At 40.2% G+C, this 24,663-nt stretch overlaps 1 protein-coding gene across 1 annotated transcript; it reads right to left on the bottom strand.

Moving 5' to 3' along the window:
- Window positions 1-777: 777 nt before the first annotated feature.
- Window positions 778-15,555, bottom strand: PTTG1IP2 (PTTG1IP family member 2; the record flags this gene model as incomplete). The annotated part of the gene is made up of 4 exons (XM_084897310.1): window positions 778-1,266; window positions 5,609-5,702; window positions 13,245-13,291; window positions 15,405-15,555. 4 exons carry the CDS (start codon window positions 15,553-15,555, stop codon window positions 1,193-1,195), a joined length of 366 nt encoding a protein of 121 aa, XP_084753436.1. The 3' UTR covers window positions 778-1,192.
- Window positions 15,556-24,663: the final 9,108 nt, after the last annotated feature.

The raw sequence follows: 24,663 nt of genomic DNA, 5'->3' as shown, positions 1-24,663 counted from the left end.
GGTCGACACTCGACCACTGAGCCATGCCAGCTGGGCTAACCTTCCAATCTGTAAGTACAAAGGACGTTCAGGAAGTTCTCTCCATCCATTCCCCCTTGAACTTGGAGATGGTTCTCGTGGGCAGAAAATCATCCTGGCTTGGGAATTGTAGTACATTTTATTCCCTATAATGAGGCTAGTATAACTAATTGTTCTCAATCAGTGGATACATGGTTGTTTATAATTGTTCCTACCTACACTAAGTAATTACCTAACCTCGTGCTCTCCTGAGAACATTTCTCCAGCCCAGTCTGCTGTGGAGTTGAACATGGAGGGAGAAGAATGGCCAGGCCACTGCATTCTCTGCAGTCCTCGGCTTTGATTTCAACCCCAGGAAGCACGTCGGCCCCTTCCTCAAGTAGCTTTTGGCACAGTTCCGCACCGTTACCACCAAAACAATTTCTACACAAGACCTAAAAGTTGGCAATGGAGTGTATGTGCTGGACATCTCATCCTTGCCCCTGTGAGGTTGCTGCTGCTTCTTATTCAGATTCACTGTTCTGTCCCGGAGGCCCAGAGCGGCGCAATAATCTGGATGTTCCTCCAAAGTTATTTTTAATGGTAATTATAAAAGGCCTTGCAGTATCCTTTTCTCAGTCATATTCTGATCTATATTTCTTTTGTGGTCCAATTACCCAGGTGAAAAGGGGGGCTCTGGTTCTGACTTCAGTTGTGGCTCCAGGGTCCGGGCCTGGGCAGGGGAGTGGAAGGGACTTGCCAGGAGCTGTGAGTGATGAGCAGAAAAAAGCCAAGACTGAGGCCCTGGGTGCCTTATAACTAAGGGAAAGAGTAAAGAATCAAGTTGAGAAGGGCAGATAGAAGATCAGCCAACAAAGGTAAGATGAAATGAATTAATTTGAGAGAAGCCTACAAGGATTCCTTAAGGCAAAGGTCACCTTCTGTTGAGTTGCTTTTGTGGAGTGGGAGTTGGGGGAACTGGGAAGGCTATCCCTATTCAGTTTGGGTTGGAAATTTTAATTCTTCTCTATCAATACTGTGGTTTTACCCATCCTAGACTATTGAAGTTACAAGAATGTGTGTTAGAAATGAGAACAATGAAATCAGCTGTCGTGTTTTCTACTCATACTTTAATGTTGATCCTGGACTATGTGAGGGAAAGACTTGCAACTGTGAGTTACCAGGGGTCTGGGCATCACATAAAATAAATTAAAATACTTGCCACCATATCCCGGTTGAAAACTGAAACCCTGGGGTCTCCTAATAGCTCTGTTAAAAATGATAGTAAATTGAGAATTAGTCAGGTTTATTTTCTGAATACTTAAGGCTATAATTGGAATTATTTTATTTCATTAGAAGACTAAACTTATGCAATTTTCAAATTACCAATCCTCTACTAAAGTTCTTCTTTTATTTATCCACCAGAAGAATTGAAATGTTTGAGTATGAACAACACAATTAAAATAAATAGAACTATCATTAAAAATGTCAATAAGTTAATAATAGAATGAACAATTGCTTATTTCTTATCTATGCCACTTAGTAGGATATAAACTCCATGAAGATAAGTATTTGGTCTTTCTTGTTTACAATTATATCCCTAGTGACAGCAACACTGCCTATGGCCTAATCGCTCTCAATAAACATTTGCTAAAACAGAGGAGAGTTAAGGAGGAACTAAGTAGATGAACAGGTTAACATTTATATTCTCTAACATTTTAAATTTTAAAAATATATATATTTTTTATTGATTTTCCACAGAGAGGAAGGAAGAGGGAGTAGAGAGCCAGAAACATCGATGAGAGGGAAACATTGATTCAGCTGCCTCTTGCACACCCCCTACTGGGGATGTGCCGGCAACCAAGGTACATGCCCTTGACCCGAATCAAACCTGGGACCCTTCAGTCCACAGGCCTACGCTCTCTATCCACCAAGCCAAACCGGTTTCAACTCAATGGTATTTTTTAAATGAAAGATGGGTGTTTCTGGAACCCAATCTTGAATTGCAATTGGATCATGAAATGAAATAAACCCTTAGTAGGACAACTTTCTCTAACAGAATACAGTGATCATTGAATTAACTAGGTCTAGAAGATCTCTAGAAGTAACTGAAGATGAAGAGATGGTGGGTGAAACTAGAACTGAGTACAATTGTTGGGCCATATTTGCAAAAATATTTCGGGGATTTATTCCCCCTCCCCTTCCCCTGGTTTTCTTTCTTGCTTTCTATTAAATATATTGGGTTAACATTGGTTCCTAAATTATGTAGGTTTCAAGTGCACAATTCTATAATACATTGTCTGTATATTGCACTGTAGGGTTTCCTTTTAAACTGCAGATAAAAGAAGTCTCAGTGGTGGATATGTGCTCAGGACTCCAATCTCTTATGGGTATAATTTGCCACATTACTCATAGGCACTATACAAAAAAAGTGATTACCTATATAAAACACCAGGATTTGGAAAAAATATATATAAAAGAAAAAAAAATTGTTTGCCACAGCCTCTTACCGCACATGTGATATATTCTATAGGTTCTTCCTTCTGAATATATTTATATTCTGGAAGCAAAGAATAGAGGTTATCTTTCATTTTTATATGTTAATAAAAAAGGGATATAAGGCTCAAAGCCAGAAAAAAAAAATTTATACAAAATATCATAGAAGTCTTAAGTAAGCAAGTAAAATATTTGGCCAATCCTAGTTGGTCCGAAGGTTGTGGGTTATTGTTAAGCTGATTAAAATATTTGGCCAATCCTTATCTTGTTCATTTGAGGGGTGTTGTTGTTTTTTTTTTGTTTGTTTGTTTGTTTGCTTGGTTTTGTTTTTTTGTTGTTTTTGTTTTTGTTATTTATCCTCACTTGAGGAGATTTTTTCCATTGATTTTTTTTTTTCTTTTTAAGAGAGTGGAAGGGAGGGAGGTACACTTTACTTACAAGTGGGCCTATTTATATGCATCCATCTTATCTATGGGTCCTTCTTGGAAAAGGTGTACAATCAGTAGAAAGAAAATAATACCATGCTGGGCTGAAGGATAATGGAGAAAAACAAATTTCTTGACATGTGTGGACTATGGAAATACTTTCAATGTTTCTGTGAACTCCTTTTGAAAAAATTACTTGAGGATGTACTCCAGTAAAAGGGGGGGGGGGGGGGAATCAATCCTATAAAGAGGATGTTGTCAAAAATTTCATCTAATTCAGTACAGCACTGAAAATAAACTAAGTTTTATAAATTAGGAAGTCAGAGCTTTTAGAAGAATGTCTTAAGAAGAAAATAAATATTTACCAAATAGTAAGATGAGTAATCACAGTGATGGGATAAAGACACATGTGTCATTCCTGACAAGAAATACTGAAGGTGATTGAAACTCTAGAAGATGCAAAGGCTGTATAAGAAAGTCACAATGTAAACATGAAGCAAGCTGAAATGTATCAGGATATGAGAAATGGAGAGGAAGCAAAGAGAATCTATCTGACCTTGACACGAGGTACTTCTCTTTCAAACAATCTGGGATAGTGACAGAAAAACATTTCATATTTCCATTTTGGTTCTTTATAATATTTATATAATCATAATATGTTCTCTTATCTTTATTCAATTAAAATTTTTAGATTCAAACTATAATCATTTTAAGTATAAATATAGTTACAGAATAAATATAAATATATACTTGAAAAGATCAAATAATTGAGAGTTTATAGAGTTTAGATGATAGAATTTAGATAAATAAGACATATAGTGTCCAAATTTCCTTATCTTAATGGGAGAAGTATAAAAACAGAGATTATATTACTCAAAGTTAAAAAGATAACCAACAGAAGAAAGATTAGTAATCTTAAGAGCTAATAATTAAAATTCAAAAATAAAATGATAATATCGAATAACAGCAAAAAAAAAAAAAAAAGAACAAATACAGAAAATGCAAGATAAGTTTCTCAGCTTTCATGATGAGGAGTCAATAGAAAACATCTAAAGTTAATAAATCATGAAGAGGTGTTGTAACCATATTGTTCAAATATAGAGAGGTGAGTAAAAGAACTACAAATAAAATCATACTAAAAAATTACTTCTGGGGAGGAGGTATCACAGGTCGAGGAGAGGGTGAGAAATTAAAATTTTTCATTTTATAAGATTCTATACTTTTTTCCTTATCATCTGGATATATTACTTTTATTACATTAAAAAGGGGGTAAAACATTTCTGATAACTAGCTTAGTATTTTCTTAAATGATATTATCCCCAAGTGCATTCTTACTAAGGATGAAATGAACATACTCCTGCAGATAATAGTGAAAGATGCAGCAATAGCAAACGAATATTATCATTATTATTACAATGAGCAGAAGCATCAGGAGTCCAAACAGGTCAACTGAAATGTACAAAAAGAAATACATTTTAAGTTAACAGAAGATTAATAATTTATCTTATTTTCATCCTATTTCACACAGTTTGATTAAGTACAAATTCAACCCTTTCTGAAAATACAGTAATATACATCACATATTCCAATCAAATTACCATTAACACAGCAGTCACTAACATTTAAAAATAATCTGGGTTGCTAAGAGGAGGTAACATTATCTTCAAACTGGTACACTATTAGGCCATTGGCTACCTTCCCCTTCAGGTTTTTATAGAGATAGCTGGGGATGCTTTGTTGTTTGAATTTTAGGAGTTCCTTATCAAAAAGACAACAAATGCTATTTGGGAAACGGATTTCCAGCATTTGTAAACTATCCCCCCTCGCACCCCCCCCCCCCACTACACCCCATGCTATGTGAAACTAGAAGGGCAGAACATGAAATAGGAGATGAAGGTTCCCACTCATACTAAATGTATGAAGTTTTACTTGTTTATAAGCTCTTCGCTGCAATTATGATTTAAATAGACCTAATAATACCTGAAGAAAATAGGGACTTGAGAGCAAATTTTATATTTTTACTTCAATTAAGAAAAAGACATAGACAACTGGTTGCTCTGGAAGGGTTTTTATATAGTCAGGGTTCCCCTGGAAAGCTTTTTGTTTTAACGCTTTTGAAAAATTCTTTAAAGGTTCTAATACATTTCCCTGCTTTGATAGCTACTATATGCCAAACCAAAAATATAACATGATACATGTAATTTGAAGATTCTTTGGTGATTGAGATTTGTTCAGTCCTAGGGGGTCACTGTTCTGAACGGCAATTCTCAGTACAAAATACATTCCCTGAGGAAATATAAGTTATAGTTATGCTATGGGACTCAGTATGTCCTCACCCTAGTACTAGCTTATAAGAAATTCCTGGAGTTCCTGAAACAACCTAAGAATACAGTCCTCCTTTCTCTGGTTATGGTCATTGTACACCAGAGTAGAGATGAACTTTAAAGCATTTAACAACCAGTATGGTAAGGGACCCACCCACCAATCAGAATGAATGTTGACCTAGTTGAACCAACAGAATCTGGAAAGAACTAGTATCATCCAGTCTTAGGGGAAACACTAATAAACAGACTTGCTATTACTTCAATAAAGCAAATAAGATAATTTCTAATCCTTCAAGTATAACAAATCACTAGTACTTGCAGGTCAATTTTTATAAGTACATAAAAATTCAAATAGCAACAACTTACCTTTACAGTTTAACCAAAATACCGAACTTATGTGACACTCCATATGTAAAACACAAAACGTTTTGCAAATATTTTCTCCACTGCACCAAACACACTGTATTTGGAAAGAAATAAATAAAATAAAAGCAGTGTTCCAGAATAATAATCCCAATTCCAGTAAGATATAGTGCTAGTTCAATAAGTATTCAATAAGTAACAGCCATCATTATCATTATTTTATTACTAGAGGCCTGGTGCACTGGTGTGGTCCAGCCAGACTGCCCCTTATGGGGCAAACTGGCTGGGGCAAGGGGCCACAGGCGGTTTGCTGGCCGGCCCCAGCCCCAGTTGCAGTGGGGGGGAGGGGCGCTCAGGGGCAGGGCCAGCCGGGGTGAGGGGCTGCAGGCATTGCAGTCATACTGCTGTTTGGTCAATTTGCATATTATCCTTTTATTATATAAGATTACTATATAAAATTATTCATGCTGTTGGTAGTCTGCCCAGATCCTCCATACCAGGCCCATTTACCCAATCCCAGCTGCAATGAGTACTGGCTGCAAGTGGCCCAAGCTGACCTTCTTCTTCGGTTGTCCTCAGTGGATAGGATTATCTTGCCCTTGAGGTAATTTCCCCCTGCACCCCGCCATAACTGACTCATATGTAGTGTCCAAAACAGTGGGCATCTTTGTCTAAAGGCAGGGATAATTGTGCTACTTGATTCTTTTTTACCCCAGGGCTGCCTGTGGTTCAGGCCAAGGGTAGACTTTAGCTGAGGCCACATCTTTGCTTGGTTCTTGTCCCTTACCTGCCCTGAATTCTTTTCTCTTTCATCAATTGTAGCTGAAGAGCAGTTGCTGAAGAAATGACATGTACCTGAATCCTTTTCTCAGGCTCTGTGTTTAGGAAATCAAACCTGAGCCATTGCTTCATGAAGTGATAATAATGACTCCAGTAGATAGGATTTGTTTCTCTCTCTCTCTCCCTGACACTGTTTTCCATTCCCCTTATTGGCAGCACCCACTCGTTCCTTGATACATGTGGACCTGGTGGTGGCTGTCTCATTCCTTCAACCCTGCCTCATTCCCCTCCCTCTTTCTGCTCACAGGTTATTGTACACCAGAGTAGAGATGAACTTTAAAATATTTAACAACTGGTATGGTAAGGGAATAAAGCAAATAAGATAATTTCTAATCCTTCAAGTGTAACAAATCACTAGCACTTGCAGATCAATTTTTAGTAGTACATAAAAATTCAAATAGTGACAACTTATCTTTACAGCTTAACCAAAATACTGAACTTAACTGACACCCCATATATGAAAAACAAAATGTTTTGCAAACATTTTTTCAACTGCACCAAAAACACTGTATTTGGTGGTCAGATAATTATAGGGAAATAGGAAAACTGACTTCTAAGTCCCTTGTTGAAGTAAGCAAAATCAAGGTACAAAGGCAGGGATAATTGTGCTACTTGTGGGAGATAAGTCTAGAACCTGGATGGATAAGTAAAAAAAAAAAAAAAAAAAAAAAATCAGGACAGAGTAGTAAAAATCAGTTACTTACATAGGGCTTATCAGATGACAGTCACTATTCTAAGTCCCTTTTATGTATTACCTCATCCTCATGACAACCCTGTGAGTTAGGTACCATTATGTCCGCTTTATATTTGAGTACAATAAGACACAAATGACTTACACAAGGTCATATGCCTAGTAAATAAGGAACCTGCAGTTGTAATCTAGTCAGTGTGGTTCTATGCTGGTAACCAATCCTATAAGAGATTCCAGATCTTCCCAGTCACTCTGGCTGCACATCCTGAGACCAGCACCTCAATGAAAAGAACTAACATTTAGACACAGCCTGAGAGCAGGAGGTATTCACAGGCCAGTTTTTGTTTCATTCAAACCAAGACCAAAGGTCAAATAAAGCCATTTAGGCCAGTCTGAGGTGGAAGCCAGCTAGTCTGAATGGGTCCTTTCCTTTTGCCTGTTGTGTAAAGACAGGAACTGCAAAGTCAAGGCCTCGTTGAACCAACAGAGGCTGGAAAGAACTAGAGATTTCCTGCTTTGGTTCTTAGTTCTTAGAGTTTCTGGAAGCCCATGCCATCTAGCAGGTTGTTCCGTTCTGTTTTCTATCTAGCAGGGTTTTAAGGGATATGGATTTTCAAAAAAAAAAGAAAGAAAGAAAAAATCCTGAACCATCAGAGAGGAGCCTGTGCTTACTCAGCACTGAGCTAGCTCCCAGGCCCCAGTAAGCAGGTTCACAACAGGTGAGCTTCTAAAGCAGCACAGTCCTGGGAAGAGACCTTCTTCCCTGTGCTTTTCTCTGTGCGGGCTCAGGAATCGATGGGAAAGAGAGCTCCTTCACTGGGTAAGCCTGGGCAGCCAGACCGGTGACTCGCTGCTTGCCCAGGGAACCTGCACAGAACGGCTGCACATTCTGCACCTCTCTCTCTGAGTTCCCAATCTCACAGCTGAAGTGGGGGCGGGGGAGGGGGAAGAGGAGGCAATAACTGACAATGACTTTGGGTAAAGACAATTTTAGTTGAAGGCCAGTTGCATTATTTTGCAGGGGCATTTTTTTTTTCCATGTAGGAATGGGGACAATAAAATGTACGTGTCCTGAAAAGTCAAAGGGTAAAATAGAGTAGATTAAGGTCGTTTATTTTTTATTCTCTGTCTGCCCAGCTTGTGTGGCCATCTTCCTTCTTTTAGCACCCTCTCTCCTTTGTGGACCTCTTCCCCCAACTCCACGTGGCTCTGCAGCTGTCAGCTTTGCCCACCACTTGCTACTGTCGAATCATCAGATACAAGTGGTGGCATTCGGGGTGGCCCATCCCAAGGGCTCAGTGACCAGTGGTGGAGTGGACATAAGACCCAAATCAGGCCAGTCAGAACCTTCTCTGGAGTTGTATACAGACATTGGTAGGGACCTGCTGGGAGAGGCCTCCTCTCCAGCTTTGTGAAGAATGTCCATTTGCCACAGAAGAAAATAGCTCGATCCACAGAGGGAAGCAGAACTGGGAGAAGAAAAGAAAGAAAGGAAGTGGAAACACCCTCCTTTGGGATTCAGCTGTGTATGAAGCCAAGGCCACTCCTGGGCTTCCCAATTTTGTGAGTCAAAAATTCCACTTTTTATTAAGTTTATTTGAGTTGGGTTCTGTCACCACAAAAAAAGATTTGACTAATATCTTAACTAAATCTAAAAAGTCTTCAAAGAATCAAACTTCACATTACTCAGAGGAACAGTATAATATATTCAACATCCCTAAAGTGGTAATTCATAATGCAAGACAAATTACATGGATTTTTCTCTTGTAGACTGTCCAAATCAATGTAAAGTCATGCTGACCTCAGATTCTTCAGAGTGGCACCTCAGCAGTTAGCTAAAACACAGTTAGAATGATAGCTAAGATGTTCCATGAGGGAATTAGAATATTTCTTCTAAGGTAGAACTCTTTTAATAAGCTTAAAGAGACATTGAGATTGATATTTTTATAAGCAAATATCATTAAAATGAACAAAATGAAGAAAAAAGGGGGAGGTACATATAATGTTTAGTGGTTTGATAACAATGTATAAACAGAGGTTTAATATACTGCAAAAATAGTACATAAGTGTTATTGTGCAAAGGGGGATTTTAGAGTAGTGGACATTGAAAGGATCAAATGAGCACTCACTCATTATTTATAGGCAAATGCCAGACACAGCTGAGGTTACACAGATATAGAGAGCACTGCTTGTGCTTTCTTTGGCAGGTACAGTATGTATACTCTACAAAAAAAAAATCTCTAAGTAAAAGGACATTATAATTTCAAAAGGAGTGGAAAAGCCTTAGCTAATTTGGCTCAATGGATAGAGCCTCGGCCTGTGGCCTGAAAGGTCCCAGGTTTGATTCTGGTCAAAGGCACAATACTTTGGTTGCAGGTTCCCCTGGCCCTGGTTGGGGTGCATGCAGGAGGCAACCAATCGATGTGTCTCTCTCACATCAATGTTTCTCTCTGTCTCTCCCTCTCCTTTCTATTCTTTCTGAAAAGTTTTCAATGGAAAAATATCCCAAGTGAGGATTAACAAAACAATAAAAGGGGGGTGGGAATGGGGGTGGGTGGAACAGATATAAATGTAATAGAAGTTTACAAGAGAAAGTATTCACTTCTAGTTGGCATGACTAGCTTAGATTTTTTCATGGAATTGGCAAATTTTGGTCTGAGTCTTGAGGATTAGGTGAAATCAGTACAAGAAAAACTAGGCCTTAGATACACAGTCACAGCAGAATGAGAGAACAGGTATCTATATGGCAGGGCTGAAATCTGATGAGGTGGACCTTTGTGCAATTATTTGGAAGGTAAATTTCTCTGATTGTGACGGGGTTGAATTGCCTGACTATGGAGTCTATGTTTTAATGATAAGGAGTCAGCTGAATTGTTCTGAGCTAATAGGTGACTCAATGAAAGTACTAGTTTATGATACTGAATAAAGCATCAGGAGGGACATCTAAGATTGTTCCAGTTGAAAGACAAAAATGGAAAGACTGATAGGACTTTGTGAACTGCAGAGAGAGAAAAAGTAAGAGCAAGGAGCCAAGGACTTAGAATATTATGTCTGAGCAAATGCTACCAAAAATAAAGAAGTAAATAAAATCAGCTTCTTTGGGCAAGAAAAAATTAGAAATTTCATTTTAGAAAATTTGAACTTGAGATGATGAAGAAATGTTAATCAAGAACTGTATCAGATCCAACTGGTGTGGCTCAATGATCGAGTGTCAACCTATGAACCAGGAGGTTGAAGTTCAATTCCAAGTCAAGGCACATGCCCAGGGTTATGGGCTCATACTCAATAGGGGGCATGCAGGAGGCAGCTGATGAATGATTCTTTCTCATCATTCATGTTTCTATCTCTCTCCCCCTCTTCCCTCCTCTCTGAAAAACAATAACAATATATTTTTAAAAAGAAAAGAAAGAAGAACTGTGTCACCCTAAGGACCAGGGACTATTAGGTCTAAGAATATAAACTGGGAATTTCTTTATGTGCAGGTACTAGCAGAGGTCATGACAGTAGGTGAGACAGCACAAGGGTGAGAACATAGTATTAAAAAATTACCTTGGCGTGTGAGGAATAATGAGGAAGAGGAGCGGGTGAAGGAAGTGGAGAGGGGAGGAAAGAGGCAGAGAAGGTAATGTGTAAAGTTCAGGTCACCAAGAAAGGAGGAAGTTTCCAGAAGGAGTGACTAAGTTGAAAGGTCAGTGCATTTGGTTATGGAGAGTCTTTGGTGAGCTCTAAATCGGTTGCTCGTCATTAAATCCTGGGGTTAAGGGAGCACAGACAGCAGAAGGACTTTACCTGCTAGAAAGAAATTAGAAGTTTCGGTTTTGTGTATGTTTTTTCCATTTCGTCTGAACCGATAAGCAAGGAGCCAGTTCAGAGACATAGACTGAATTTATCATTTAGGGAACAAGGAAGGGAAGAAGGTCCTGCATTTGTGAGTGTGCTCCCGAGTATGGTATATGCATGGAGGTAAAGACTCGGGGAGTAGCCTTGGGACTGTGAAGCGACTTCCCAAGGAGAGAAATGAGTGTACAAGAAGAGACACTGAATTGGTTCAGAAGAAAAATGAGAAACCTGACAGATGGCCTTAAATTTCTCCAAGAATATCAGGCTCCCGAAGAAGGGTTATGCCAAGAGCAATTAAGGTGTTGCCTTGGAGAATAACCCTCTGCATTTTCTTTTAGCTGAGAGCCTCCTGAGAGGTCCTCCACATGGTCAGTGGCATATCCAGATTTGAATCCATGATCCTATCCACTCTCCCTTACACACACACACACACACACACACACACACACACACTTTCCAGTTGCCTTCTTCGTGGGGTTTGAGGTATGACATTTAAAAGTTTATTTCACAAACATGTGAGTAATATTAATTTCCTATGAACTGTGCTATGGGAGAGTCAAAAACCCACTTGGCTTGTTGTAACTTCATTTCTTTCTGTCCCATCCAATAATTCATATCAAGATGCAATGAATGAGAAAAGTGATTATGGAGAAAACTTATAATCTACTCTAATTCATTTTGTAAGTCAATTTTAAAGCTCAGCCTTTTAACTGTCATTAGCAGGAAAAAAGAATGACATGACATGTCTCATCATTGTGACATCATAATTGAAATCTATCATTCCAATGCCACATAATGATTCTGAACGACAAAAGCTTAAAGTTCACAACGTTTCTTACCTTTTATTTCTAATGGAAGAGAAGATAACAACAAAAATATAATGCCTTTCATATGCTGAGTTTATGAGTTGTGTGCTGGGGGTAGTACTGTAACTTAGTTGCTTTTAGTAGATTTGTTTTTGGTAAGAATATCTTCTAACTCTAGGAAGATTAGTTACATACTGTTAAATTATAAGAAAATGTTCCTAATAGAATCTGAGGAAGATTCCCTTATAGTTAAGAAGGATAAGCATATAATTTATTATTCAAACTGGAATATTTGAGGGAATAAAAAGGAGTTGGTATACTATATATAACTAAGGGTGGGGAAAAGGTAGGTTTATAGTGGTGAATATGAGGAATAGAGTTTATTCCTATATTCTTGTATTATTATTTAACTATTGTATTATTTCCCATACAAAAAGATAGACTGATTTGCAAATAAAATGTTATGGTATCCATATCATTATCTGCTTCAGAATAATCCATTTTGGAGGAGAGAGCATGCATGAAATAAGATCTGCTAAGACGGGTCTGGAGGGGGTTATAAACCAGTATGTGCAGTGTAAGGTAATGAGCATGCAAGAGCCATTGCAGGCCACGCAGACTCAGGGGGTGGCCATGGAAGTGAAAACCTAATGCACAGAGCTGAGGAGGTCAGGACGGGGCAGGACCCAGTGTGACTGGGCCATCGCCAAGTATGGCAAGCACATCCAATTGTGGCAGGAATTGGGTGGAGACGTCCAAGAGCCCTGAGCCCAAGGCCTCATAAAGCAGAGGAATTGCCTATATGAGGATAAGTGGGGGCACAGGTTGGTCCATTCAGATCACCATGACGGATAGCAATTACCAGAGAGTGCCTTTTCTAATTAGTGATTTTGTGTGTCTCTGGTGTTAATTTTCAGTTCTCCAAATACTTGTTAGAGTAGAACGGTTTTAAGAGGGTTGCTGCTGACACCATTTACCTCATGGCATTTCTGCTTTCTTCTAAGTCTGAAGGGAAGAATAATGGTGTCAGACATCTGAGCATCAGTAAAGGGGGCATTAGCTATAATACATTGTGGTAAAGGAACAGTGCTTCCATCATCCTTTCTAGTCTAAGGTATAGAGTAGCAAAGGAATTTTCACTGCAGCTCAAAGGGCTTATCTTTTCCTTGATATAGAAAAAATTCTTCCCAAAAGCAATACACTTCTATTTTCATGAGAGAAAAAAAAAACACTTTGTTTTTGAAGCATCTAGAAGGAAGTACATGTTTATACTAAATTATTTCTTATTTATTTCTAGATCCTTGGAGAAGGATTTGAAACCAGAAATACATCATAATATATTATAGAAATATATTATAGAAATCATGTAAAACAAAGTTTACCATATCTTTTAGAATGCAGCTCTAAATTATGTGACTTTATAACATTCCTAAGACAATTTCCTCATTGAAAGGTAACTTACATTTCTATCTTCTATGCACGATTTACAAGTTTTCTTTAATCCACATCCTACAAGAAAAAAATATTAAGTACAAAACTGTAAATGCAAAGCCTATTTATTGCTCAACATTATATAAAAGTGCATTTCATTTCGTCATTCCTGTTTTATACCATATTCATCCACACCATAGCATTTTACTTCATTATATCCATATGTCTAGAAAGTTTTCCCCTTAGTGCCCTTTAAACCCTAACTCTTTCTAATTTTCTCCTGTTACTTGAAAAAACAGGAAATGGTACCATCCAAATTTGATTGGCCACACTATGCTGTGCTATCCTGACCTAGAAAGTTCAATTTTTTTTCTCTCTCGGTTTCCACTTGCTTTTTAATGATTTTATTTTATTTTAATTTTTTTTTTACATTTTTATTTTTTAATTTTTTTAAATTAAATTATCTGTTTACATATCTTACCATTGCTCCACACACACACCCCCCCCCCCATGCATGCCCTCCCTCTCCAGAGTTTTGTGTCCATTGGTTGTACTTATATGCATGCATACAAGTCCTTCGGTTGATCTCTTATCTCCCCCAGATCTCCCTCCCTTCCCCACGCCACTTGTTTTTTAAACTATGCCAATTTGTTGTCTGGTTGATCCTGAAAGAATTTATATGTTAGTACTTTTTTCATTTATTCATTAGATATTGGGGAAGAAAATTCTTAGCCCAAAGTTCCAAGGGCAAACTGTACCTTCTTGGGATATTGGTTATATTATTCCCATAATATAACATTCCCATAATATATAATGGGATATCAGGGTTAAAAGGCCTGTTTTGGGGAGGTCTCACTTGATGTGGGATCATCCCCAAAGTCCTGTGCTTGCCTGGGTAAAAGCCTATCCCTCACTCAGAGTCCTGCCGGCGATGGAGGTGGGATCTCCGTGAAGGGTCAGAATCCCTTTCTCCATTTGGGAAGTGAAGGAGAAATCGTGTCTCAGAAACCATATCCTTGGTAGATAGCAAAGTTATATGGAAGTACAAAGGGGAAACTGCCCCAGGCTGGGAAGGCCTGGGACAGGTTGAACCAGGCTTTCCCTCATCAAAGGAAGCTGTTTCCTCAGCAACACTGACGGGGTTAGTCAGCCCTAGAACTGACTGTGTTCTCTATGATGCTTGATTTGCTTTGTTTATTCACTTTTTGTTCTTCTTCAAGCATTTTTGAAGGTCTTTTGATTAAGTCTAGTATGACTCCCAATTTCCTAGGGAACAAAAAATAAAAGGATTTTGCTACGTGTGGCCCCTGTTTGCAGGCACTGTGCGTGGGAGAACGGGGCAGGATGGTACTAGAACACTGTTCCTCTGGGAGTGTGTATGGGGGTGACGGAGAGAAAAATCTATGGGGAAGAGGAAACAAGCCAGGGCCCTTAATTCAGCCTCTCCCCACTCTCCTCCTCTCAAAGCTGAGAGTTCTGGGTGTGTTTTTTCTAAGGAGGACTGATTTGCTAACAGATCTTAATATTCTTTTAGACTCCGGAAGCCAGACAGTAGTAATTATTCTGTCTTACAGTCTCCATAAAAATGACAATCTTGGCTTTGCAGGGCATTCTCCAAGTAATTCAAATTTTGTCCTCGTTCTATGTATACAATTACAATTTAAGATTCTAAAATCTGTACTTTGGAGCTCAGGAATTCTACTTGGCATGGTTTTGAATGTTGAAAAATGTCTTCAGTTGGAGTGGAGAGCCAAGGGAAGTCTCCAAACCAAAGCAATTATTTCTTAAGACCCAAAGTAAGCAATTTATTAACGAAGACCTTAAAACACTTAGGAAGGTAGAGATGGCCACTGAGTGAAGTCCGATTAGAACAAAAACCAACAGCGTATGCACAGCACAAAGCTTATGGGCTATGTAGGTCATGTGGAAAGTCAGGAGAGGGGCCTGCTCTCCCAAATTTAAAACTATTTATTTTAATCCACTTTTTTTTCATTTCATGTAAGACAAATTATTTCGAGAGCAATTTAACTGGATGTCACCCAAAATGTCAGGAGCCTTTGGATGTGTTTTCTCTCCAACACCAAATGGTAATTTTCGAGATGAAAATATCCTGCCAGTTGGCACCAGGGATCAAGAGGAGAGAGGGCGGGTCGTGCTGTGGGGCATGGGCTCTGGGTTTGGGGTGGCTCACCTTCATCGTCCGAAGATTTTGGTCTATGCTTGCCCCTGTGTCTGGAGATGTGAGAAGAACCCTTCTCTGAGAAGCTGATAAGAAGTTGGATGAGAAGGAGAGAGAGGAAAACTGGCAGGAGAATTTGGCTCCAGGCCCGCAGCCAGCACATGGCTCCTCAGGCCTGGGTTCCACCAGTTTCCAGCCACTGGGACCGAGGTTCCAGATTGGACTGGCAGATCCCGCTCAGAGACTGTGGTCTGTCACAGCCTGGGGTCCTGAGGCAGCTCCTTCTAAACCCTGGACCCCCGCATACTTCACAGAACCTTAGCACTCCTAATGTTCTGGCCAGAACACAGAATGTTCATAATGTAATCCCAGTGTGCACGGGGCTCGGGCTAACTAGAGTCCTGACCACTGGACTTGATGGATTATTGCTATCCCTTTGTTTTTGAAAAAACGCCTGGATTCTAATTTTCAGCACTCAATTATGTGTAAAGCTTTGCACCTTTCTGTGCTGTTTTCCCCAGGGGTAAACGAACCTATCCTCCAGCTGTACCACTGAGGGGAGAGGTCCTGAAACTCTGTATATCCTTGATCTTGTCCTTGACTTCTCTGTGGCCTGATGGCATGCTCACACAAGTTTCCCAAAGTTTGGTGTATGTTAAGTGGTATGCAGAAGGATGTTTTCTTTTTAATTCCCATAGCTGTGAATTTATTTTTTAAGTGTATCAGAAATATGTAAGTAGTAGTTATAATGAAATACTGGCAACATCTAAAGTTTCAGAACTATAAATAGTAGTATATATTTTAAAGGATAAGGCAGAATGGTGCAGATGATTCCAGAATGATTAAAATTAGAACAATATTGCCTCAATGTAGGGATGGGGATGGGGTTGGGGATGGGGATAGGGGTGGGTGGGACAGGGCGTGGACACTTGTCCTTGACCAGGGCTTACCTTGTTTTGTTTTTTAAAAATGAACAATGCAGTTGTCCCATGACACTCCTGGCATATTGATTTAGACTATACCCTGAAGACTATGGACGCTGTACTGCTGAAAAAGATAAAGAAGGGGAAGAATGTGAAGAGTTCCAGACTGCTTTTTCTTTCCCTGTTTGCAATGCAGAGCTGAGATGGAGGGCTATTAGCTATAATATGAAAAGTGTTTTTATAAACCGCCAAGAAAAGGACCAAAAAAAAAACAAAAACGGATAATGGAAAAGAGATGTGAAATGTTCACTTACAGAAAAGCAAATCCAAATAGCCAATGAATGTGTTAAAAATATTATTAGAACTGAAATGTTTTTCCTTCCACCAGACCATTTGTTGTAATCCTTGCTGTTCTAATTTTTGCTCAATAATACTAAATATTATAACACAGTTTGTCTCCACCAGGTTACAATCCCACCTCCTTTCAGGCTTCATTGTCCCTCTGACAGAGAGCAAGAATCTCTTGGCTCTGAGAGAAACCTGCATCCCTCCTCAGCAAGGAAGCAGTTAAGAGACACCGACACCCCCTTTCCCTGAAAGAAATCAGAGCCAAGATCCTTGAGGGGATGTGATAGTCAGTTAGACAGACATGAGCAGAGCAAGGACAATGGGACAACTGGAGGAGATGGATGGGCCAATCCTCAGAGGTGCTTCTCACCATTTCAACTGCTCTGAAGCTGGCAATGGAGGGACCTGTGTAGACTCTCTCTCCCTCTGGCACTCCTAATCCCATTTTAGCAGCTGACTCTTTTGTTTGCTTTTAAATATTTTTATTGATTGCAGAGAGGAAAGGAGAGGGAGAGAGAGAGAAACATCAATGATGAGAGAGAATCACTGATCGGCTGCTGTGGGGATCGAGTGTGCAACCTAGGCATGTGCCCTGACCAGGAATAGAATCATAACCTCATGGTTCATAGGTCAATGCTCAACCACTGACCCATGCCAGCCAGACCTGGCAGCTGACTCTTGAAGGACAAAAACTAATACAAATGCTACTAGAAATGTTCTGAGAAAACAAGAGGTAAGATAAAGCTTTGAGACTGATTCACTTATTATTCAATGGATAAAGAAGAGATGCCATCTTGAGCAATATGTGGAGTATGGATAGTTCCTGAAAAGAGATGACAGCTGAATTGCTAAAAATTTCACTGGTGGTGAAATGTTTTCTGCTTAGGAAATGAACTAGTGGAGATAAGCTTGCCCTGGTAGGTATAATAATTCAATCCTTTGAAAGAATGGGGAAGCAGTGCCTACAAAAACAACAGAATTGGTTGGGTATAGAGCTGAATTGATGCTCTGCAGAGGTAATGAGAAACCAAGGGCCAGTGACTAGCAGTCAAAGAGTAAGGGTGAAATCCAGAGGGTCTCTTTGGTAGCCCTTGTCCCTTGTAATGGAAGAGTGGACAAAACTAAGCAGCAGGTTGAGGGCCTGATAGAGAACTCCAGAAACATTTACATGAATAGTCAGGCAGGTCTTATGTTGAGGCCAGAGCTCTGGTTAGGAAACTGGGGACCCGGAAACATGGTTTCTGTGTTTAAGTGCCACCACCTGGCCCATATTACTTTGGGGACCTTATTATCACCATAGATATTAATGAGCCCAGCCTCTACTGTCAGTTTCAGCCGGTAAAGAAGAGATACTGCTGTCCTAGCCTGTTTAGCTCAGTGGATAGAGTGTTGGTATGCGGACTGAAGTGTCCTGAGTTTTAGTCCAGTCAAGGGCATGTACCTCAGTTGCTGTCTCCTCCCTGGCCTGGCCCTGGTTGACACTCATGCAGGAGGCAACCAATCGATGTGTTTCTCTCACATCAATATTTCTCTCTGTCTTTCCCCCTCTCTTCCACTCTCTCTAAAAATCCATGGAACCCTAGCCAGTTTGGCTCAGCGGATAGAACATCAACCTGTGGACTGAAGGGTCCCAGGTTCGATTTCAGTCAAGGGCACATGCCCAGGTTCTGGGTTTGATCCCCAGTGGGAGGGCATGCATGAGGCAGCCGATCAATGATTCTCTCTCTTCATTAATGTTTCTATCTTTCTTCCTCTCTGAAATAAATAAAAATATGAAAACAAACAAAAAAGTAAGTAAATAAACAAAAATGGAAAAATATCCTTGGGTGAGGATTAAAAAAAAGATACCGAACTTCTTACTGACCTGGTGCCTTTTGATCAGTGCATGGGTGGATGTTCCTAGGGATGCAAGGCTGACTCTGCAGGTCCCTCTGAAAACTCAGAGCTTGGAGAAGTGGCCTCCCTGTGTGCTAGAAAGCAAGGGTCTCTGAACAGGTGTCCCCTGCCTCTTCTGCAGGCCAGTAGGCCAATAACAGTTAAATCCCAGTAGAATCCAGCTGAAGATATGCTGGGCCTGATAAGAGAAGAAATACATTATATTCCAAAGTATAATTAGTTTGTATTGGCTTCTGCCAATGAATACCATTGATACTGAACTGTGAGGGTGCTTGAACAAGGTTCTAGAATGTTAAACTGGATAAGCAAGAGTTCATTGACTTGGGGGTACTTTTGTAGGACATGAGATTTAATGTCCTGGCAAGCCCTCAGGGATGGGGGCAAACTCACTGTGAGGGTGGCTCTTCAAAGTCTGAAGAAAGTTATGAGCAACACAGAGGAAAGTAGAAATTCCTGAGTTGTCCAGGCAGGAAGGATAGGGAGGAGTACAAAGGCTAGAGAATTAGGCCTACTAATGTAGATATATTACATGAGGCCAAAAAACCACCAGATGATTATGTTCTAGGACAGGGTCCAGAGAAAATACCGTCCACAAAGGCCATCAGGAAAGGGTGTCACTAAGTGGCACACTAGTGTCACCAAGGAGTTCAGTGATGGCTCTCGGATGCAGGCCAGGACTGACGATAGAAGCTGTTATGGATCTGGGCTGCACACATCCAATCAGAATGATAGAGCCTCCAAAGTAATTATGGCCAATTATGGTGCTTGAATACAAGCAGCCAGAAGGCCACAGTTGCCATAATAACTTGATCCCTAGTGGGGAGTGGGGATGGTTGGTAGAGCAAAAGAGAGGGGCAGCCAGCAAGGTGCTGTTTAGCATTCACAATGGAGGGCAGGAGGCTGAGGGCAACAGCCCCAATAAAAAATTATGATCCCTTCCACAGTTCCCAAACTTGAGCCACGTTTCAGATCCAGAACACACTGACTGAAGAGGTAGCCATATTTTAGAAGGGACTCCTCAACACTGTCTCAAAAATAAAATATAATGATTCACCAAGTCCTTCCCCAAAGGGACCTATAACAATTTACTAGGGTGACTGAACACTGGGAAAAGAGGAATAGCTGACATTTTGAGGGCCTTGAACATAAGGCCTGAGTTAACACTGACACATGGAGAACCAAATCAGCACACTGTCTAATCCCGTCTTGGCATCTGCTTCTCAGAGGACTCCACCTCATAAGGGAATGGCCACCATGAGAACTGTTTCTCTCACATCAATATTTCTCTCTGTCTTTCCCCCTCTCTTCCACTCTCTCTAAAAATCCATGGAACCCTAGCCAGTTTGGCTCAGCGGATAGAACATCAACCTGTGGACTGAAGGGTCCCAGGTTCGATTTCAGTCAAGGGCACATGCCCAGGTTCTGGGTTTGATCCCCAGTGGGAGGGCATGCATGAGGCAGCCGATCAATGATTCTCTCTCTTCATTAATGTTTCTATCTTTCTTCCTCTCTGAAATAAATAAAAATATGAAAACAAACAAAAAAGTAAGTAAATAAACAAAAATGGAAAAATATCCTTGGGTGAGGATTAAAAAAAAGATACCGAACTTCTTACTGACCTGGTGCCTTTTGATCAGTGCATGGGTGGATGTTCCTAGGGATGCAAGGCTGACTCTGCAGGTCCCTCTGAAAACTCAGAGCTTGGAGAAGTGGCCTCCCTGTGTGCTAGAAAGCAAGGGTCTCTGAACAGGTGTCCCCTGCCTCTTCTGCAGGCCAGTAGGCCAATAACAGTTAAATCCCAGTAGAATCCAGCTGAAGATATGCTGGGCCTGATAAGAGAAGAAATACATTATATTCCAAAGTATAATTAGTTTGTATTGGCTTCTGCCAATGAATACCATTGATACTGAACTGTGAGGGTGCTTGAACAAGGTTCTAGAATGTTAAACTGGATAAGCAAGAGTTCATTGACTTGGGGGTACTTTTGTAGGACATGAGATTTAATGTCCTGGCAAGCCCTCAGGGATGGGGGCAAACTCACTGTGAGGGTGGCTCTTCAAAGTCTGAAGAAAGTTATGAGCAACACAGAGGAAAGTAGAAATTCCTGAGTTGTCCAGGCAGGAAGGATAGGGAGGAGTACAAAGGCTAGAGAATTAGGCCTACTAATGTAGATATATTACATGAGGCCAAAAAACCACCAGATGATTATGTTCTAGGACAGGGTCCAGAGAAAATACCGTCCACAAAGGCCATCAGGAAAGGGTGTCACTAAGTGGCACACTAGTGTCACCAAGGAGTTCAGTGATGGCTCTCGGATGCAGGCCAGGACTGACGATAGAAGCTGTTATGGATCTGGGCTGCACACATCCAATCAGAATGATAGAGCCTCCAAAGTAATTATGGCCAATTATGGTGCTTGAATACAAGCAGCCAGAAGGCCACAGTTGCCATAATAACTTGATCCCTAGTGGGGAGTGGGGATGGTTGGTAGAGCAAAAGAGAGGGGCAGCCAGCAAGGTGCTGTTTAGCATTCACAATGGAGGGCAGGAGGCTGAGGGCAACAGCCCCAATAAAAAATTATGATCCCTTCCACAGTTCCCAAACTTGAGCCACGTTTCAGATCCAGAACACACTGACTGAAGAGGTAGCCATATTTTAGAAGGGACTCCTCAACACTGTCTCAAAAATAAAATATAATGATTCACCAAGTCCTTCCCCAAAGGGACCTATAACAATTTACTAGGGTGACTGAACACTGGGAAAAGAGGAATAGCTGACATTTTGAGGGCCTTGAACATAAGGCCTGAGTTAACACTGACACATGGAGAACCAAATCAGCACACTGTCTAATCCCGTCTTGGCATCTGCTTCTCAGAGGACTCCACCTCATAAGGGAATGGCCACCATGAGAACTGAGTCATTTCAGAAGAAACAGGTTCCTGCTGATCTATCTGGCCACTGGACTAGATAGTCCCTGGAGTCCAATTGTTCTGAGTCTATAATTCCCACGTTTACACTGAAGGCAGTGTGATTTATATTTCTCATCTCAAGCATTCCTTACAACAACATATCAAGACTCCTCATAGGAAGGAAAAATGGTGGTAACAGATTTGTGTCTATTGTTCTTAAATAAGGTCCCTGTGCTCCTTCCTAGAGTTGATCTGAATATCTGCAATGAAGAAGGAGAATGTGTAAGTCTACAAAAACCATGTATAAAGCTCTTTTGTTCATAAATCAAGCTTGCTCTCTTGCTCTATCTATATGCAATTTCCATACATGTATGTATATGTGTGTTACACATATACACATACACAAAATAAACAAAAATTATCTATCCAAATTAATAAAAGACAAAGGGAAAGGTTTTTTGATATTTTTTTTTTTCCAAATTAAGAACAGTAGATTGCACCTGGCTGACATGGCTCAGTGGTTGAGCATCAACCTATGAACCAGAAGGTCACAGTTCAATTCCCAGTCAGGGCATGCCCACATTGTGGGCTCAATCCCTAGTGTGGAGCATGCAGGAGGCAGCCGATCAATGATCCTCTCTCATCACTGATGTTTCTGTCTCTCTCTCTTTCTCCCTTTCTCTCTGAAATCAATAAAAATATACTTCACACACACACACACACACACACAGTAGATTGAGACTGTTGTCTGTTAAAGAAGACCCTTGATTTCTGGAGCAGAGTAGTAGAAGAGATCAGAACTCTCCTTCCCTCAGAGCATCACAGTTTTTAAAAAGAAAACCATAGGCCCAAATGACATCACTTGGTTAAAGCCCATGATACCTAACCTAGATTTAATAACTAACCTAATTGCTGTTTCAACCTCTCCTACAAATATAAGCTTAACCACCAGTCTGAAATTTTCTGGTCAGCACCAATGAGGTAATCTGTCACATATCCCTTTCCATCCCCCATAGAAAGTAGAGGCAATCTGCATGATAAAAAACCTTTGCTGTTCCCTCCCACCCCCCAAGATATCTAAAAATAATCCTTTATTTTCTTTTGCTTGTAGCTCCCTTATCCCATCCTCATTCCTATAAAAACTTTCCATTTTCAACCCCTCAGACTGCCCTTCTGGTTGCTAGATGAGATTGCTGCCTGATTCATGAATTGCTTAATAAAGCCAATTAGATCTTCAAATTTGGGGGTGCGGCTTGAATTTTGTTCTTTAACACTCTGCTATGACTACTAGTCCCAATGTATACCTCACCAGTCACAAATCTATTCAGATAATTGCAACATCCCACCTCGGGCACAGGGTGAGGAAAGTGAAGTTACCAACCATGAAACCTGAAAACCCTTGGACTGACCTCAGTCTCTTGGTGCCTCACTCTGGCTGATATGGAAACAGCAATCTCACACATTTCAGACATAGCAATTGACACTTACAAGCCAGCCTTTCAAACCAGTCTTAGCTGATGGCCTTGTTTACTCCTAGAAAAAAAAAAAAAATGGAACCAGTCAGAAGAACACTGACTTAGACCCCACCTCCACACTTATCCCGACATCTGCACTCACATTCTCTGCTTTTCTGTAAAGTTTAACCTGATCCAAGGGCACTAGCTCTCACCTTCCTCATCCCTCTGACAGCATTGCTCCAGCAACTCTCCTTTTATTCCTCTTCTGAATCATTTGTTTCAAAGTCTCTATTGGATCATTCTCAATAGTATATCAACATGCTGTTATTGGTCCTGTCTAAACACACATACACACCTTGTCCTAACTCTCATCCAATTGCCCTTTAAACTCTCTCTAATCATATTTTCCTACCCCCATTCCACCAAAAACTTTCTTGCCAAGGACACTAATGACCTCTATGTACTAAATCCAATGATCCACTATTAGCCCTCATTTTCCTTGACTTATTACCAACATTTGACACTGTTGATCATACCATCTTCCTCAATATCCTTTTTATCTTGGCTTCTAGTTCAACAAGCTCTCTTGAATGTCTGTTTTGGATGCTACTTTTCTCTAAGACCTGTTAATATTGGAGTGGTCAAAATGGAATCCTTGGTGTTCTTTTCTAGATCCATTTATTCACTTAGTAATCTCATGCAATGACATGGCTTTAAATATCAAGCATGTGCTTCAGAATCCTCAATTTATATCTCCAACTTGGATCTCTCTGCTAAACTCCAGTTAAATATATCAAAATGTCTATTCAGCTTCTTAAAACAAACATCTCATCTCTACATGTTCAAAACTTAAGAACTTTCCTTCTAACCATTTTTCTATCCTAGTTTTTTTTTTGGTCCCACAACCTTGAAGTTATCCTTGACTCCTTTTATGCTTTGAAACTCCTCATCCATTTCATTAGCAAATCATCTCTATCTTCAAATAAGCCAACCTCTACCTCCTCTTTTGTTACTGTCAGAGCCTCCTAACTTGTCCTCTGCCCCCACTCTTGTCCTGCCCTACTCTATTGGCCTACCTAATAATTCCTTTAAAGGACACACCAGGTAACACTTCTATCCTGGACCTTCCATCTCACTCAGAATCATGGCCAAGCTCCTTATAAAAATCTGACACCTATGTGAGCTGCCACTTCCCCACCTTGCCTGTCTGGCATCACCTACAATTACTCCCCTCTTGTGTGATTAGGCTACAGCTGGGCTGGCATCTTTGCTGCTTCTCAAATATACCAGGAATGCTATGACCTCGGGCCTTCACAGAGACTGTTTCTTCATTTGGAATACACTTCCTTCAGATAGCCCCTTGGATAACTTCCTCAGCTCCTTAAAATCTTTACTTAAATGGCATATTCTTAATGAGGCTTACCCTGAACCATCGCAGAGAATATTGCAATCCATACCCCCTCATTTCAGCACTTCCAATCCCCTTAGCTTACTTTATTGTTCTTGGGAATTGTGTTAACTTCTAAATTACCATATAATTTACTTGTTTTGTTATTGATTTTTTTCTTTTTTTTTTTTACTTTCTCATGTCCACTAGAATATAAGCTCCACAAAGTAGGGATTTTTGTCACCTTAGTTATGGGCTTATATTTCCAGTTCTTTCTAGAAATGTCACTTGAATATTCTTTAGACACCTTAGATTCAATATGCCCAAAGGCAGACTCATATTTCCCATCAA

This window comes from Pipistrellus hanaki, assembly GCF_964339955.1.
Source record: "Pipistrellus hanaki genome assembly, chromosome: 10".
Taxonomy (NCBI): domain Eukaryota; kingdom Metazoa; phylum Chordata; class Mammalia; order Chiroptera; family Vespertilionidae; genus Pipistrellus; species Pipistrellus hanaki.
This window is presented reverse-complemented; position numbering and strand designations above follow the sequence as displayed.